This window comes from Lycorma delicatula, chromosome 2 (assembly GCF_047948215.1).
Source record: "Lycorma delicatula isolate Av1 chromosome 2, ASM4794821v1, whole genome shotgun sequence".
Classification (NCBI taxonomy): domain Eukaryota; kingdom Metazoa; phylum Arthropoda; class Insecta; order Hemiptera; family Fulgoridae; genus Lycorma; species Lycorma delicatula.
Window position 1 is genome coordinate 163,149,754 of NC_134456.1, and position 19,449 is coordinate 163,169,202.

The 19,449-nt window shown below is 29.4% G+C and overlaps 1 protein-coding gene across 4 annotated transcripts in view; it reads right to left on the minus strand.

Moving 5' to 3' along the window:
- The window catches only part of Rab5 (RAS oncogene family member Rab5), a 127,776-nt gene that overhangs the window by 56,055 nt on the left and 52,272 nt on the right, over positions 1-19,449 (minus strand). For all 4 annotated transcript variants that reach the window (XR_012755192.1, XR_012755191.1, XM_075356609.1 and 1 more), the window contains exon 2: positions 1,069-1,241. Coding sequence is in view for 2 of the 4 variants with exons in the window: in XM_075356609.1 (XP_075212724.1) it covers positions 1,069-1,231 (163 nt within the window). In the remaining 2 variants the exon portion in view is untranslated. The remainder of the gene's footprint in view (positions 1-1,068; positions 1,242-19,449) is intronic.

A 19,449-nucleotide genomic window follows, 5' to 3' on the forward strand; every position in this document is an offset into this window, starting at 1 on the left:
TTAACTCTCACATTTTAAAAAATTTTTAAATATTCAACAGCATGATTTCTTTAAAATGAGAAATTAACAATTGTTCCAGGAGTAGCTAATCAGTAAAATGTCCATAATTAACAGAAGTCAATTTTGTGCTGAGATATTATTCTCTGTTTTATGATATATAATGTGAATACAAACACCTGGAAAACAATGTTTATGATAGTCTAAACAAAAAATTCATTTTTTTTTAATAAACCTCTATAACTATAATAAAGTTTGAAAATTATTTCCAACCTGATTTCAAACACATCATACAGTGAAAATGAAGACAAAAACATTAATATACACAACACATCTGTACACTTATGAATTTTTTAAAAACATTTTTAGTTTCAAGGTTCAGGAATCTTAAACATCTAGAATTATATGATTCCAGGAGAGTCAAACTTCCAGACTCATAGCAACAATTTTCTAGTGTTAAGTGTATACTTTTACAAGGATCAAGGGTTAATGATTACAAGAGTTAATAATCACAACTTTCAATTAAATAAAAAATAATATAATACGTTTTACAAAAAATAATAATAATAAATACAATTACCCAGAGATTGTTAATAAAAATTTAATAATGATACTAGCATAAACAAATTTTAATCAATTTAATTTCATTTTAATAAAGCAATAACATTTTTATAAAAATTCAAAATTCAAGTGATTAAACAATATATAATGTCATTTCTGCTAACATAATAAATAAACTACTACAAATAATGTAGTAGAATGAATGTTATATAAGACAAAAATAAAAAAAACAAATGACCTTGTAATAAAGAATGCTATGACAGTCATACTGCCAAGGAATAAACGAAACATTGGATAGATAATATTAAATTGCACAGTGCAACTATAAACACCAAGCAAAATACTAATTAGCCTTAGTTTAGTGTTATCATTCCTAAAACACACATCAACACACCATGTTGTAGCTCAACATTACAACAATCAATTTAATAACAGTGAAGTTAATTTTTAAAAACACAAATAATTAAGTAACAACTTTATCAAAATTATAAAAACATTACAATTACTAACCTCCTATTGTACTTTCCTGATATTCATGAAATTGTCCTTTGACAAACCTTAACACAAGACTCGATTTACCTACAGCAGACTCTCCTAGTAATACCAATTTAAATTGGCATATTTTGCCCTGGGCTGTACCATTGGGCCTTTGTGCCCCTCCACGATTAGCCATACCCTGATCTCTGGAATCAATAAGAAAAACTTATTACTTTTAATACCAAATAAACAACAATATTAAAATTTCATAGTGCATTATACATATAATAATTTATTATGTAAAACAATATGTACAGTAAGGATAAAATAGTATGATAGTAACTCTTATAAACGCAGGGAAATTTATGTATTAAAAATAAAAATGTCAGTTTAAAAACAGATTAGACAAACAGAAAGTAATTTGTGGACAAACAAGGGAAGTAGTATATAATGTTTACAATTTCTTTAAGTTAAATGAAGAAGCAGCAGTATCAGTTACCATTAAAAAAAACCACATCTATAACTGGTATTAGAGAACCCTATTTGGAAGATTCTAAGTGAATCCCAGGCAACTGGTAATTCAAAACTGCCACCATATCATCGGCAATTAAACCCTATTGAAGAAATATGGTCAGAAGTTAAATGACATGTTGGCACTCATAATGTTGATAATACATTGGAATCAATCGAGAAATGTCTGCATTGTAAATCTGCAGCCATGGACGCTTCAAAATGGAAAACATACTGTAACCAAGTTAAAAATAATGAGGAAGATTCATCATGTATTGGACAGCAATTAGCTTACCTATTAACAAAAGATAAAAATTAATTTTTTATCTGCCACTCCGGCCAATTTCTGAGGCGGTCTTTCATCCATAGGTCTTGGGTATGAATCCCAGTCAGGAATGGCATTTTCATACACTAAAAAATTACTATTTTATATTCCCACGCATAAGCTTTGAAATTATATGGTAAATTAATTATCAAAAAAAAATTCTATTTTAGTTTGTTAGTAAAAATACTTATTCAATATTAAGAGATTTCAATACAAAATTTATTTTTAAAGCAGTTAAAACTACTCTGTTAATTTGATCCTGTCTTTTGTTTGTTTACTGAATAAACTATTTTTTGGTTTGTAAATTAATTTAATTATTAAAAAATAATCTTCACTGTTCACTTAGGTTTTAAACAGCTGTTATTACAAAAGATAAAAAAAGTGCATTGCTCAATAAATGATAACAACCACACCAACAGAATCTAACCCTATAAAAAAAATAGAAAAAAAAATTATTTAGTAAATAATATGGTATGGGCGTACTTAAACTTACTATGTCCTCTGACATTTTTACAATTTTTATTACAAAAAAACAAAACAGTTTTTTTTTTTCATGCACAGTTAATACCTTCTTTCAAATATGAGGCATTATGTCAAAAGTTAGTTACTAATTCTTTTGTTTGTTGCAGGTTTTCAATCCATATTTATTTATATATTTATATTTATTTATAATTTGTTCAAGTCTTCCAAACTTATATAAGAATTACATGTTTCTAAAATTAAAACATTCTATAAAGATAACAATTATATCTTCACTATAAAATTAGCATAGAGCATAACATCAACATTAATAAAAAAAATCCCTTTCAGCACACCAGAGGGCAGAAGAAGATTTCACTGGGGCAAAGAAGGGGATAAAAAAGATTTCCACCTTAAAGAAACACTTCAAATTTACTCAATACAACAATGGTTGCATGTGAAAAAAGTTTCACATGTTTAGCATACACATCTTACAATTCCAGCAACATTTTGGTCATCCCTTGCCATAAGGATTGGTCATATCAAAGATTGTTTCAGACAAAAGTTTTTAGGTAATTTTTAAAGAACTAATGACCACACTTTAACCGATTCAATACTGTGCCTATTAAGAGAGGTATGATATATTTTTTGGCTTCAAAAGCCCATTTTTTCCTCTGCCTGGGGCAATGGTAGATGATATCAAAAAACTTTACTTAGATAAGTTTTAGGCCCTATCTAAATAATAGTAGGAACTTTAAATTAATTCTATATTTTACTTAATAAGAAAGTTATTGCAATATTTTATTTATTTATTTTTTTTAAAAAGCCACCCATTTCTACCCCCATGGTCCGATTTTGGCCGTTAACAAACTCGACTGAAATTTTGGGACGAGTTATTTTTAAGGAAAAATTTTAAAGTGATTGACGCAAAATTACGGCAGTTATCATGTCAAGTGAAATATATATATAAACTTTTGAGCTGATAGTGGTTTTGGGGTCTGGGAATGTGAAACGAGAAGATATGTTGAAATTTTCCAGAAGTCAAATCATGGTACCCATTACAATGGGTAGCTAGCTTTCTTATGAAATCTACCTAAAATTCTGATATCAAAATATAAAACCAGCTGATTAACACCAATTAAATAATAATCCCTTAACTAATTGAACTAAAATGATTAATAATTTCTCATATTACCAAAAAAAAAACCAGTAAAACAAAATAATGAATGTATTACAAATTGGTGTAAAATACAAATTTTATCAGTTTTGCACCTCAGGTAACTTAGACAATACGCTGCTTATGTTTGATAACTCACATTTGGAATGTTCATATAAGCCAACTATCATTATAATTACATCCTCAAAAACATCTCTGGATGTATACCTGATTACTTTTTGCACAGATTCTTCTCAATCAATGTGTTCCAGTCTCTGTTTCAGATTGTTAAAAGTCATATAAATTCTTTCACTCATTTCTTCTGTGTTTCTGGCTGCCACAATATGTTTTATCTTTCAAATATCTACAATGGAAAACGTCTAATGGTTTGATGTCTGGTGATTGGAAAAACCAGGTTTATGGTCTCCTTCTTTTCCAATCCAGTAGCGTACAAACACACCATCAATACAATGCATATCTGGTTCATACCATTAAGTCCATGATCATCATGGTAAAACCACATGTAAAGCCAGTGTTTCCAGTGGAAATCTCAGAGCTGGTAATTCTTTTCCCAAAAGTGTTTGTAAAACTCAACTTTCAATCTGTTTTCCAAATACTAGGATCCAATCAATTTTCCACTCAATGCATCAAAATTCCTGCCTATATATTTATGTAAAACTTATTTAAAGTTATTTTCCAGCACAAATGAAGATTCCAGTTGGCCCACGAATGCAAATTGCATTATTTTTACTCCACCTCTGGTGAATGAGCTTCATCAATAAAAATAATTTGGTATGTTTATACTTTGAGTAACCAGTTACAGAAGTGTAAATGGTTTGGCAGGTCTTCGGACTTCAGAGTTGAAACTTTTTTGCAGGTGTAAGGATACAAATCATCATGATTCAATATTCTCCAAAAATGGGTTTTAGCAAACTCCTACTTTACTGATATTCTTTTAATACTTATGAGCAAATTATTTGCAAGAGCAATCAGTATATTACCTTGTCTATTATAAACTTGTTCTCTTTCTGAAAGGGCTTTTAGAAAAGAACCTGTTCCTCTTAAAACTTTTAAAGATCTTTTCTCCAAAAATTAGACAACAAAAGGCAGCCAGGAGGCAACATAACAGGAGTACCTGAATTTTTTATGCACAAAAATATTATTAGGGGGCATTTCTATAAATTCATTTCTTATTAAAACATTCTTATTGCTACCAGAGGTGAATAAAAAAATAAGTTACACCCTTGCCATGTTTTTTAATTGAAAGGGATATGTTAATGTCTTGTGGTGGCAGTACTGGTAGTGTTATTGTTTTCAGGCTGCTCCAGCAGCAATTCAGTACAAGTGTAGTGTTGTCAATATGCTGTGTCCTCTAGAGGTTTCGTCCAGCACAGAAGTGCATTCAGTAGTCCAATGTTGGATTGGTCCATAGTTTTTGAAACAAATCACCACAGGAGATGAAAGCTGGATGCTTCATTACACTCCTGAGATTAAACAAGCATCACATGACTGGAAACACAAAAATTCACTGCAGCCAAAAAAGTGAAAACATCCTCACATGTTTGAAAGGTTATGCTGACAGCCTTCTTCGATTCTGAGGAAGTTGTTTACAGTGAATTTATGCCCTGAGGAACAACAATGATCAATGCTGAATTTTACTGGGATAATTTAAAAAAACTGCATAAGGCCATTACAGAAGATTGAACGATGGGGTCATTTTTCTTCACAACACTATTCCTCATTCAGCTCATGTGACAAAGGAGTTACTGCAAAAATTCAAGTGGGAAGTGTATCATCCATCTTACAGCCCTGACCTAGCACCCTGCGATTACCACCTTTTGGTCCTCTCAAGTAAGACCTCGGAGGGAAGCATTTCGCTAATGATGATGAACTGAAGGAAGCAGTCCTTAAATAGTTGAGGGAAACTGGACAAAATTTTTATGAGAATGGAATTGAAAAACCTGTCACAAGGTATGAAAAGTGTTTAGAAAAACTTGGTGATTATATCGAAAAATAGATAAAAATATGTAGTTCAATAAAAAAAAAATTGTTTTATAAATATGTGTTTGTTTTATACAGAGGTTGTAACTTAATTTCTGATCGTCCCTCGTACATAAAGGTCACTGTAGATGTACAACCTACAGTGACCTTGCTATCTAATTCTAAAATGAGAAAGGGAATATGATTAAAGGAAGGTGAATACACACCAAGAATGCAACTCTTCTCCTTTACTGTAAGAAGGCACAGATCAATATATTTTTGTACTCCAGAATTAAAAAAAAAAAACAAAAAAAAAGAACTGGAAAGGATTTTCATATGTCAATCAGGCATAGCTTTTAATCAATAATCAACTTCAAAAACTTGAACTGAAGCTAAAGAAATTACAAAAGAGGTCAAGATGAAAAGCTCTTTATAAAACAATTAATATAGAAGAGGATAAAATTAAAGTGATGACATTTGACTGTATTCTTAGTTTAGCTCCTATATTATATCATTTTCTATTCACTCTCTCTTCTATCACACATTTACTTCATTGTTGTTTTAACATTTACTATACTTTTTATATGTCAATACTATTTTTTACTGATATACATTATTTATAAATACATTAACTGAACAAAATTAGTTCATTTGAATTACAGTTTTCACTTGCCAAGTCCATTACCTAAACTTCAATAATTCAAATTTATTGTCAGTGACTTCAAATTAATGAAGTTGCAACACATTGAAAATATCAAAAAACCTAAGTAAAATGTTTCATGTAACTGATAAGAAAACAGTTTTGTTAATTAATATGGTGTATTATGATAAATATTCTGATTAAAACTAGCATTAATTAATCTATAACAAATATTAAATTAAAAACTCTCTGTCATATAAACAAAACTGTATTGTAATAAAAATCAACTAATATAATATTAATAATCATTATCGCAATATAAGAATAAGGTAAAATATTAAAATTTATATTGTATATAAAAATAATTCTCATATAATAAAAAGTATAATTACTACAGTAAAATTAGAAAAAACATAATGCATATATATTATTTCAACATGTCTATGTTACAAATATTTGTAACATAATATCTTTAAAAAGAGCTGAAGCTGATAAAACTATATATCAACAACAAAATTCTGGAAAGATTAATATAAAACAAAAGTACTGATTTAACAAATATTAAAATTATAATTACTTTCTGAATTAATATACGACACTATCAAAAAAAATTTAGAAAATGGATAAACATTTTAATAAATCTATCAAACATCATTTGAAATTCAGCACATTAAAGGAGAAAGGCACACAAAAATATTTTTAATAATTAACAGAAGTCTCCATAAATCACTTAAAACACAAAATTAACATGTAGCATGGTATAAACAAAGAGACAAATTCCTAACAGTCACTGAACACACAATGAATGGTTTACCAAAAATAACTTTTAAATAGCATAAGCAACAATTTAATGTTCAGTTTAAAACTAATATACTTCAGTTTTAACAATTCCAATTCTCTAATTTTCTTTTAAATTTAATCAAAGCAACTATATAAGAAAATAAAATACAATCAGATAAAAATCTTATTTCAGATAAAACTGCTGGACAAATTTGCCAAAACATGTAAAACAGTTAATAGTTAGTTATTTGTCCAATTGGTTTAAAACCAGCAAACGTGCAAATATTCTAAAATTAATTCAGGCTTATTTTAATCTTCAATGATTTTTAATATATTATTTCAACGAAACAGAAGTGAAAATTAAGGTTAGTCATCAAAAGAATTAGATGATTAGATTTTTTGAAAAATCTGCTAAAATAATAGTTTTTAATAATTCAATTTCATATCTGATAATAACCAAGAAACCATGAAGGCAACACAGTGCATAAAAGTTAAAAAATGTGTTATTATATCGTAGATGAGATGATTAATTGTAAGATTCATATGTTTAGAATTTTTTCTTGTTATTTAATGCATTTAAATGAATGAATAAAATTTACTACAAATAACAAAACATAAAACTCTTAATAAAAACACACAATTACTACTAGTGACTATGTAAAGTGGTCAGTCGCTTAATTATTGTGGTGTGAATATGAATATAATGGTTATCTTTTTATACAGCTTCAGATAATAAAGAATTATTAAATTAAAAGGTAATGTGTGACTTATGTTATCAGTTTTAAAACAGCTAAAATGTTGTGAAAATAAAACCTAGCTTATCATATAGAACTGAAATTGCTAGTAAGACAAGATATATTTTATTACCCAAAATAAAAACAAAAAAAAATCATTTTGAAATAATATAAAATTTTACTTATATATTTCTTACAGCTGCTAGTTCAAAACCTTTATTGTTTTACTTTTGTTTTCTTTTTTTGGTTTAAAGATGTTCTTAAAATAAGAGATTCTAAAATGCCTTAAAAATTTTGTCTAAGTTCATCATTGATGATTTTGGACTGTTCATAAAGTACTCCATGCAAGGCCACACTATACAGGTAATACAGGTATGTCACATATTACTAACAGTAATACTTAATCAGACTTATTGAGTGGATGACACTACTAGACCTCATGTTGTATGGAATGGAATGAGGTCATTCATAACTTTAAAGTTTTAGTGGTTATATCACATTTATGGATATGTAGTTATTACTTTTTTTTAAATAATTTTTTAACAGTATAATTATTTAACAACTCTAACCTCAAAATTATAACTGAAATTTACTAGAAATGTAGTTTTACTGAATTTAACAAAGAGTTTTATTAACAAGCACAAAAATACTGAAAAAAATCACATAATTGAGAAATATTGAAAAAACCTCAGATTCATTATTATAGAAACAAACTATCAGTTCCCAAAAGCTTAAAAAAAGAAGCTACTTACTTTTTTCATGAATCAGCAATCTATAAATAAATTTGCATCTAAACATTCACAAGGAATGCTACATTACAATTTAACCCTTTCCTTTTTTCTTTTCTTTTTCCGGTTTAGCTAAACAGGAAACTACAGTTTCCTTTTAGGTAACTACCGTTTAGATAATTCTTCAGAGGATGAATGAGGATGATATGTATGAGTGTAAATGAAGTGTAGTCTTGTACATTCTCAGTTCGACCATTCCTGAGATGTGTGGTTAATTGAAACCCAACCACCAAAGAACACCGGTATCCACGATCAAGTATTCAAATCCATGTAAAAATATCTGACTTTACTAGGACTTGAACGCTGTAACTCTCAACTTCCAAATCAGCTGATTTGGGAAGCTGATTGAACCACTAGCTTGTGTGTTCTAGTGAACCACTAGACCAACCCGGTGGGTTAAAATTTAAGCCTAAAAATTGGAAATTTCACCCCTTTTCAGTTAACTGAAAACATCCTAAAAACAAAAAGTTATATGGATTTGAAATTTAACTACAAAAAAATCTACTTGTAATTAAACAATAAATTACAACTATAACAGTCATAATGAAATAATTTTTTTTTTATAATGGGTTTCAAGAACCAGAAATGAAAAATATCATTCGTACCCACAAAAAGTAAGAGTAAAGTAGATGTCACAAATTATAAACATTATACTCGAAAATAATGATGTAGTTTTGAACACAGTAGGATTAGTAAAGAAGCAAAAACGTTTTAATAAATAAAATATGTAGTGTTATTTACACTCATATTCCAACTTAATCTGCTAGTTTTAATAAAAATATAAAAAAACTACAAAAAGGCAACACAAGTAAAAATAAATACAAAATAAAGGAAGCTCAAATGAATATAACGTGCTTAAAATTCTTTCGTACCAATTAGAATAAAATTAAATACAATAGAAACCAACCCAAAAATGAGTTGTTTAAAATTTATTGAATTACATGAATCCTGTTGTTAAGAAGAACAATGATCCATGAACTGAGTCTGCAGATAGTAAACTGTGATTGAGGGTACTTTCATTTTTCAAAAATTTAAGATAGTAATTATTAATTTTTTGTTTTTTATTTCTTTCTTTATTTTTTGTTTGGACAGAAGTAGAAATTTTTTATGGCGAAGGGTCTTCTGAATTATTTAACTTCCTTAAGATTTTTTTTGTTTTTATTTTGGGTAAAAAAATATAGCTTGTCTTAGTGGCTATTTCAGTTCTATATGACAAGCTAGGTTTTATTTTCATGACATTTTAGCAGTTTTAAAACTGATATGTAACAAAAGTCATACATTATCTTTTAATTTAACAATTTTTTATTATCTGAAGCTGTATAAAAAGATACCCATTATAATCATATTCACACAACAATAATTAAGTGACTGACCACTTTACATAGTCACTAGTACAGCAATTGTGTGTTTTTATTAAGAGCTTTATGTTTTGTTATTTATAGTAAATTTTATTCATTCTGTTAAATGCATTAAATAACAAGAAAAAATTCTAAACATATAAACAATTAAAACATTTCTTTATCTTAAAGAGTTGTATTAAAGCACTTTTTGATAAACCTATGTTTAAGATCATTTGTAATACAAATAAAAATCATTAAAAAAAATATCTTGCCAGAAAGGAAAACATCCCATATAATAATTCTGTTGTATTCACACATTTTTATCATTAAATTTTCTATTTAAGCTTTCTGATACCTAAATTTCTGGTACGTTCAACTTTTTCTCACAGTGAATTCTTGCTAAATATTTATTTTTTGGTTTTTTCTGGGCGAAAAACATTTCGGCGTTATCATCACCCAGACATGAAATATTTGTTTCAATAAACAAACAGATATCACATTTCACGTCTTGATTAGAATAATAAAACTTCCAACTATACACGGCAATCAGCATGAAGAGCCGACACACACCACAGCAAATTAACAGACGACCTTACGAAATAACATCAACACCTGATCTAAAATGTCCTTATCATTGTGGCCAGGATTCGTTGAATGTTTCTGGGCAATTTATATTTAAAATGTCAGGCCGCATACCCTATGCAATCCACAAGGATGTGGCGCACAGTCAAGTGGCTGTCACATAAATAGCTTGCTAAATAGCCTCATGTTTCATGTAATGCCTTAAGTTAACACACATTTTACTTAAATCTGGATTTGAATAATATACATATAAAATCAACCACAATTTTGAAAATTAATGATAAAGTAATTCTGGAATTCCATTCCAGAGATTGTTTTTTAATTGACATGTGGAGAATTCAAACATGCCATATGTTTATTATAGTTGGAAACTCAACAAAATTGTCATCTCTAAAAAAACATGTTTTCTACTGAGTATAGCATTACATTGATCAGTTTGATTTTATAGAATCTTTTACTTAAAAAATACTTTAATGTTAGCTGGTAATTTCAACATTTGCTAAACAAAGAATGTCCAATTTTCTTAACAATTAAAGACTTTCAGTATGCACAACAGATATAAATATCAACAACAATTTTGGAGGATTCAATATCTGTGAGCAATTCTAAAAAAAAATATACATTTTCCCTTTGTTTTCAGACAAGAAAAAATTAAAGTTCCATTATTTTTCATTCTTAAGGTTGCTTAGAGATAAGATAATGTATTTTTTAAGATAATTCTTCTTCTAATAAATTTGACCTTTAGTTTCTTGGACTTTTTAAGTACTCAAAACAATACTGAATAAAAAACTGTCAAGGAAATTAGGAGAATATTATTTTAAGGTTTACAAATATTTGGATTATATTAGATAAACATGATCCTCCTACATTAACAGTCCTACCTCAACCTTAAACAGTGAGACTGATATTAATCTTAAGTAATGATACATCCTGATCAAATATCATCTCTTAATTCCTTCCTTATTTTTTTGGTAAACAAAGATAATAAAAGGTAAAAATTTACAAAACCCAACAGGAAATTGAAATTGCAGTCAATGTGGAATTAAGTAAATCTAGTGATGTAATTTTCAATAGGAGTTATGAATATTTGTTATGAAAAGAAACCATACAATATTTTATGGCTGGATACTCTAGATTGGAAATTCTACTGAGGCTCCACAAGTACTAAATTATCTTGATAACACCAAGCAGCCACTTCAGGGTTAAGTAACAAAACATAAATAATATATATATGTAAAGCCAAACGTGTCACCGTGCACTTCTATATGCATGTATAATAAATAAATATACATACTCAAAAATATTTATACCTTTTCTGACATTAACAAAACAAAATATAAAATTAATTACCAACTAACTGGATAACAGAATAAACTGCATTCCCTTGTAATCTGATAGTTTAGCAATTTGGAACATCTTAGGAAGTAAGTAGCATCCTGAAGACATGATCAGGTTTGAAAAATTTTTAAATGCCAACAGCTCAAGCCAAATTAAACAAACCAGTTTTCATACATTAGAATAATTAAACTGAGTATACATGGAGTATACCAGATTATTGAGAGTCGGCCTTCATGGGTGAAGATGTAAGCAAGGCAATTGTCTACAACTTAGCCAAAGGACCCACACTACTCTAACTAGAAAGGAGATCAATAAGAGGTCATCATGGATAAAATGACTTACCCAGGAGGGCAGGCTCAGAATAGGTTAAGTTGTTACAGTAGAGTACCTCAACACCCAGGGGTCTTGAATGAAGACTCTCTGGACATTGTATATAATGACAATTAACTCCAGTGAAGAAGACCAAGTAATGTTGGTCCTAGAAAATGCTGCAGGCAAGGTTATAGAACAGGGTGTTAATGTGCATTTCAAGACTAGCACCAATAATATTAGGCTTACTTTTCGAAGGGTAGTGGAGCACTTTGGATGTAGGACCTCCTGGAACTTTGAGTGTATATCAACAATGAGAATATTGTAAAGCCAAAGAACAAGTAGCAAAAAGAAACAACTGCCAGGTGGGCCCTCTACCACAGTGGTAGTGCATGCAGAAGGGAGGACTTATGCCGATCTCCTAAAGCAAGTAAAGACTAAGATGGGAGTGTTGCTGAAGTCCTGTCACCACGGAAGGGCAAAGGCAAAAATCCTCAGATTAGGATCAAGGCTGGAGATAACATGGCGGAGACCATAAAAGAGAAATTAAAAACAGTCAACGTCATTGTAGGAAGAAGACAACAGAGGGTGCTACATCTCATAATCAAGGATTTGGATGAGTTAACAACCCAGAAAGAAGTCCACAGGTGCCTTAAACAAGGATACAGACAATTGACAATTAAAGTGTCAAGGTTGTCTCCATGAGGTTGGCCTATGGCAATTCTAAGCAGGCCATTGTAATGATAGCTAGGCATAGAGCCTCCCTGATTGAGTAGGTGAAAGGTTGAAGGTGGTAAAGGTTGGTTGTGTTTCCTACCGTATGGCTAAGAAAATATCAAAGGATCGATACTATAAGTGCTGGGAGACAGAACATCATGCGATGTGATGCAGTGGACCTGACAGAAGCACTTACTGTTTCCAACTGCAGAGCAGCTGAACATAAGAGAAGCCAATGAACAACAGCCGTGAAATGAACAACATGTGGTAAGAAGGGCCACAGGAGAGGAGTCAAATGCTCTAAATGAAGATTCTCCAGATCAACCAGATCAACAAAAAGAAGAAGATGTGTGTATACTGTGGCCTGGAGGATTCAGTCAGGCATACTTTCTTCCAGTGCGACCGGTGGACACGAGGGCAAACAGCGGTGTACATCGGTCACTGGGGGGTTGGCTACTGACAATTTGGTCAATGTACTTCTCTGCAACAAAGAAAACTGGAACACTGTTGCAGAAAAGAAAGGACAACACTGCAGCAGAAGATAATGGATAAGAGAGAGCAAGAAGAAGATGGTAGAATATAAAATTATCTAGAATGTACTATTTTCTATCATTTTTTTTTTTCTTTACAGTATGTATTATGCGACTATATATATATATATATATATATAGATATCATTATAAGTATATCTTGTTTGTAAGAGAGAGGAAGTATAAGAAAAAGTGAAAGAGGCCTTGTAGCCTTGACTGCTACCGGGCTGTATGGGGAGAGGACAGGGCAAAGAGGCAGATAGGGACCTTAGGGGTTGTCACTGCTGCAGATGTGTCCAGAGCCCACCCAAAGAGTCTTGCAAATGTACAGCATGTTCTGAGTAAGGCTGAAAGGCGGGTATCAGGGCATGTTGTATAAGGGGGGTAGTAGGTGAGGAGGACCTGGCACTTGCTGTCTGTACGGGCAGACAGCGGCTGGGAGAGCTTCCTCTCCTACAAAAAAAAAGGACAATTAAACAATGGTGAGTTCTGTTTCACTGCATACTGATGGGATTTATGGCTAATTAACATAGTAGTTCATGGTACTTTATATCAAAAAAATCAGCTCAGAAAAAAATTATTATAATTAAAATATTAAAAAATAAAGAATATTCACACTGCTAAATTACCACTAAGTAATAATAAAAAAGCTACCATTTAAATATAGATAAAAATTGTATTACTCATTAATTCACTATTTCTTATCAAGTAAATATCATCACACTTACAGTAAAAACACATCAAATTATTTTAATTTAGTCTTTATTACATTAACTATTTAAATTTACATAGATTGATAACTAATTTTCAATTGGTATGTTTATTAAAAATAAATTTTAAAAAGCATTATATAATAATAAATAAAAGTTAAATTATATTTTTAATATATCAACAAAAGAAGAAAAAAGATTACACCAACTTCATCATTTCTGAGTAAGTGAAAAAAAATTCAGTAATAAAATCGATAAAACAATCATCATAAATCTACCCCCCCCCCCCCCCAAATCATAATACAACAAAAAAAAGTACTTCCATAATTGATAATTTGCGGTCTTATCAATCAACCATGTTCATCATTTTTTTTGTTCAGAAACAAGATTTATTTCTAATACTACAGTAAAATCATGCAAATAAAAATTTTACAATAAGACCAGCAGGGGAGGTTTTTAAGAAGAAAACTATTGTCATGTACATGCCAACCTGCAGGAGGTCTGATTTTGTAAACAAGGAGACATGATGGTTTGTGAGCTCGATATTATATGAAAACATATTTTCTTTTAAATAACTAATGTATTATAGTATAAATTGAAATTACTTTTATTCAAATGCATAATAATGTAATGTTTACAAAAGAAAAAATAGTTAATAAAAATAATAAAGCAATAACCAACTATGCACATTAAATTATTTAAATTGTATAAAAATAGTAATCATTTACTATCAACTACTCATTTATTGCTAATCATTTATATCAGAGTACAATTAACAACAATTTTGTTTTATGGCATACATAGAATGACTCTTATTAAAAATTTCAATTTACATTCATTATGATTATTTAATTTTCTAAAAGGTGTTAATTTGCCAATTTTATGATTAATTTTTTTTAATCAAATATCTTTATTTACATTTTATATAAATTTTCAGATATAAATCAAAATTAATGTGATCTAACCAAAGGACTCCAATTCAGTTCCAGACAAAGATACCAGCAAAAGTGCATTAAAATTAAACACCATCTACCAATGCTTAAAAATTTTAAATTTGCTGATTTTGATCTTGGATTTCACAAGAAGTTCAACTGTTAATCACTGTAAGACTACAGCAGAAATGCGCATATTTCTATGCATCTCTCTAATGGATTACAACTTACTGATGACCAGCAACACACATCTCAACTGACACTTCATCAACCATGTACAATCAGTACTGACCAAACACAGTGTGTTCTAAGCTTGGAACAGAAGCTTAATGCAAGTTTCTCCACTGGTTAAATTTGATAGTTCATTGTCTGGTACAACTCATGGCATACAATTTAGTAGAAGCACTACCACACTGCAATTATCAAGAACTGATAAAGAAGTATATTCATCTGTAAATGGGGTAACTGAATGGGGTAACAATATCTTTTAGCATTCACAGTGCCTAACTGAATCACAGCAATTATAGCAGAATCCATCCATCAAGTGATTCAATGCCATAAGAATGGAACCAGAATTCAGCAATAAACATATTAGTTTGGTGCGCTAAAATAAACATGTAACCTCTCTGACTGATCAGAAACACACTAGGTTCAGTGACAGTTTTGTATTTATACATACTGAATTTTTTTACGCATAAAATCTCTAGTCTCACAATCAACAGATATATTCATGGTCATTTAGGATAAAATCAGTTAATTCAAAATTCTCCTACCATATATAGGTGCTATATTAATACAAAAATTTTCCATTAGAATAAAAGATCATATATACAAGAAGTTATTTAATTCAAAATACTCCTACCATATATGGGTGCTATATTAATAAAAAAATTTCCCATTAGAATAAAAGATCAAATATACAAGAAGTCATTCAAAAGTGAAAATGATTCTACGGGTGAGTGATAAAGTGAATAACATTACCACAGCTCTCCATTTGGATTAACTAACTGTATCTGTGAGCATTTAGTGTGACAGTCAACATCACTTAAAATTAACAAATAAATATCGTGCAATAATACAATTAAGAAGTTTATAAAAACTTTCAATCACAAAAACTTTTGATCTTATGTGATACAGAATAATATTAATGATTTTGTAAAAGATTCTATGCAATGCAGCATTCCCTTTCCAACCTGAAAATTTTGCAGTACATGGAATGAATTAAGATATTATGCTAATGATATAAGAAATAAAATCTTTGATAGATTAAAAAAATACCAGGAATCAAAACTTGGACCACATGTATATAACTAGTACAACTAACAATTTCAATAGAGAAGAATTAACTGAATTCTAATTAACATCTAGTTATTACATTTTAAATAATTATATTATCTAGCGTACAACAGAATTTGTAAATATCTAAATTATTCAGAAAATAAGGCAAATTGAAAAGATTAATGTATGGAACTAAAATCCTATTTTATGAACTGTAAAACAGATATAAACTAACAAAATATCAGCTAATTAAAAAAAAAATGTACATAGGTAAAATAGAAGAACTAAAATCAAGTAACTAAATCACAGAATTTATTGATTTCAAGAATTAACTAACTAAAGAATACAAGCAACACAAGACTTCTTTATAATAAATTGACAAAATTTACATCTATCAAGCATGAATTTAATAAACAACAAAATGCCAATTATTACTTTCTTTTCACTTAAAACGTACATTAAAATAAATTCTGAATATCAGGACACCATTAACAAAGATAATATAATGATGAGAACATTTATTTCCTTTCCAGCTAAACAAGGTTAGAAGCCTTGTTAAAAATGAATTTATTCATTTTTTAAAACAAAAATAAACTCTATTCTTTAATATATATTAAATAAAAGTTAATAAGTCCCATCTAAAAATGTATTAAGTCACAAAAAAATAAACATACAAGGTAAAATTATTTAAGGGGGGGGGGAATTTCTAAACAAATTGAAAGATTAAGTTTTTCTTGTGTAAAAATAAATTGTTCTAATTTTTGTGGGGGAGGGGGTTTGTGGGCAAAAAACACTTTGGTGTTATCGTTCAGAAAAAAATTTGATAGAAAATGAAAAAAAAAAAACAGCTAAAAAAAAAGTAGAACCACATTAAAAACGAAAAAAATTAACAAAAACGTACAACTTATATCACAGCTAAAATTTATTTTTAAAAAACACTTAAAACTAATAATATTACAGCCACAAAACTAAAATATTATAAGTGTAAAACTAAAAACATAAAATTTAACTAAAAATCAAAAGAGTTTAATAAAGTCCAGGAGGAGTGTAAAGGGCCCCAATTCGGATAACTTGAAGACTAAAATATTAACATAAAAAACTAAAATATTAAAAATCTACAACATAGCAACTAACTAATAACACTTAACAGTTGTTCTAATACATTATACATTTTTCATTAACATATATTATTAGCCATTACTTTTATTTCAAGTTAAATAACGTAATGAATTAAGAGTCTCACTCCCTCTTAACTTGCTCCAATACACATTTTACAATATCATACAAAACCGAGCAAATTAATCCAAACAACAAATTTTTTTGGTTATTTCTATATTATGGCTACACTGTTTGACTACACCCATTCTTTAAGTTGTCTGTGTAATGTGAGGTTATTGTTCTTTGGTTATTTAGCAATTTTCATGTTACAAATAGTGTTTTGTGAAAGTTTTTCATTTTTTTATTAAAAAATCATATTTTTGTACTGAATAGATCTTGAATATATAACAAATGGAAATAACTCCAAGAAAGCATTCGTAAATTGTTTCTCTTTCTGAGCATACCAGTATGACACAATGACAAATAGCTTCGGCAGTGAATGCTATTTTAAATCAATTTAAAGAAACTGGTACCTTTTCACCTAAAAGGAAAGGCAAATGTGGCCGTAAAAGAAAACTACTCCAACACAGGATTGGTTATTAATGAAAATAAGTAAACTTGATACAAAATTAACAGCTGTGGACTTAATGAGAATTAGCAGCCAGAGACAGATTTGAGTATGACAACTGTTAGACACCTACTTCTTGCAGTTAGCAGGAAAGCTCGTCAACCAACTAAAAGACAGCTTTTAACTCCAGCAATGTGAACAAAAAAAAAGGCTCTTGTGGGCCAAAGCTCATACTAACTTTACTAAAGAAGACTCAAAAAATGTTATGTTTTCCGATGAGTTACGTTTTTATGTTCAGAGGCAAAGGGTTCCAGAATAGAAAAAATGTAGATGAAAATACATCACTGGCTCATTCCAACAATAAGTTAAGCATGCTATTCACATTTGAAGGCCCTTATTCATTATTTCTAGTAGATGATATGTTGATAAGTGATGGATATATCAAAATTCTGAAAAAAAAAGTTGTGACAAAACTTAAACACAAGGCAACAGAGTGTTCCAACAAGATTTGGTGCCATGCCATACTGCCAAAAAAGTGGAAAATTTTTCAAAGCATGAACAATTAACATTCTCTCGTAGCCAAGCAACTTCCCAGACTTAATCCCAATTGAAAATCTTTGGGCAGTAGTAAAAAAAAACCAACAAAAATGAATTGTACCACAAAAACTGACCTCATTAAAGTATATCAGCATGTTTCTGATGAAGAAATCAAAAGAAATGTGTAGTACACTTGTTGAATCGATGCCAAATTGTGTACATGAAGAGGTAAAGAATATAATCATTAAATATTCACAAATTGTACAGGTGTAACTTTTTTCTAAATAAAAGTTACTTTTTATTAAATAACATCTGTGTTTGGATTAACTTGCATGATACTGTACAAAATCATTAACTATTATCTATCAGTACACAAAAAATTTTCTTTTCAAATAGAAAGTTCATATTAGTAACAAAATATTCAACTAACAAATATGTTAAGACTTGCTCAACTTTGTACTTACTGGAGCAATTTTGTATAAAATCCAGGTCCCTAATAACCCCACAGGTAGAATTATCAACCTACAATGTTCTACTAAGGAAAAGGTTCCCCACCAGCTACCAGACAGTGCCAGCGTATCACCACCAGATACATGCAAATGGATCATATAGTAAAGAGGTACATGGGGAGGGTAACTTTTTACTTCATTGTACATGCTACAGCAGCTGGAACAGGAGATCTGAATTCATATTTTTTTTTTTGTTTTTTAATGTAACTCTTATTTTAACAGTAAAGAGAGATTTTATAATGCAAAGCAAGATCTATTGGTTTAAAGTTCCTATATGGATGGACAGATGTTGCTAAACAGATGAGTTGAAATATGGATGACCAGCCAAATTCTGAAAATATATGTGTATGGACAAATACAATAACAAAAAAGAACTGATTTTGCTAATGTATATATATATATTATATATATGATCAATTTTTCTTTAAAAAAGTGTCGCAATCTACCTATTAAAATTTTAACATTTAACACATTCAAACTTATCTTGTGTACTAATAAAAAAAAAAAAAATAAGAGAGGAGGTATTAAATCAACATGGTTTTTATTAATTAAAAGGTAGTTAGAGAAAAAAATACAAATTAAATTTTATTTTAT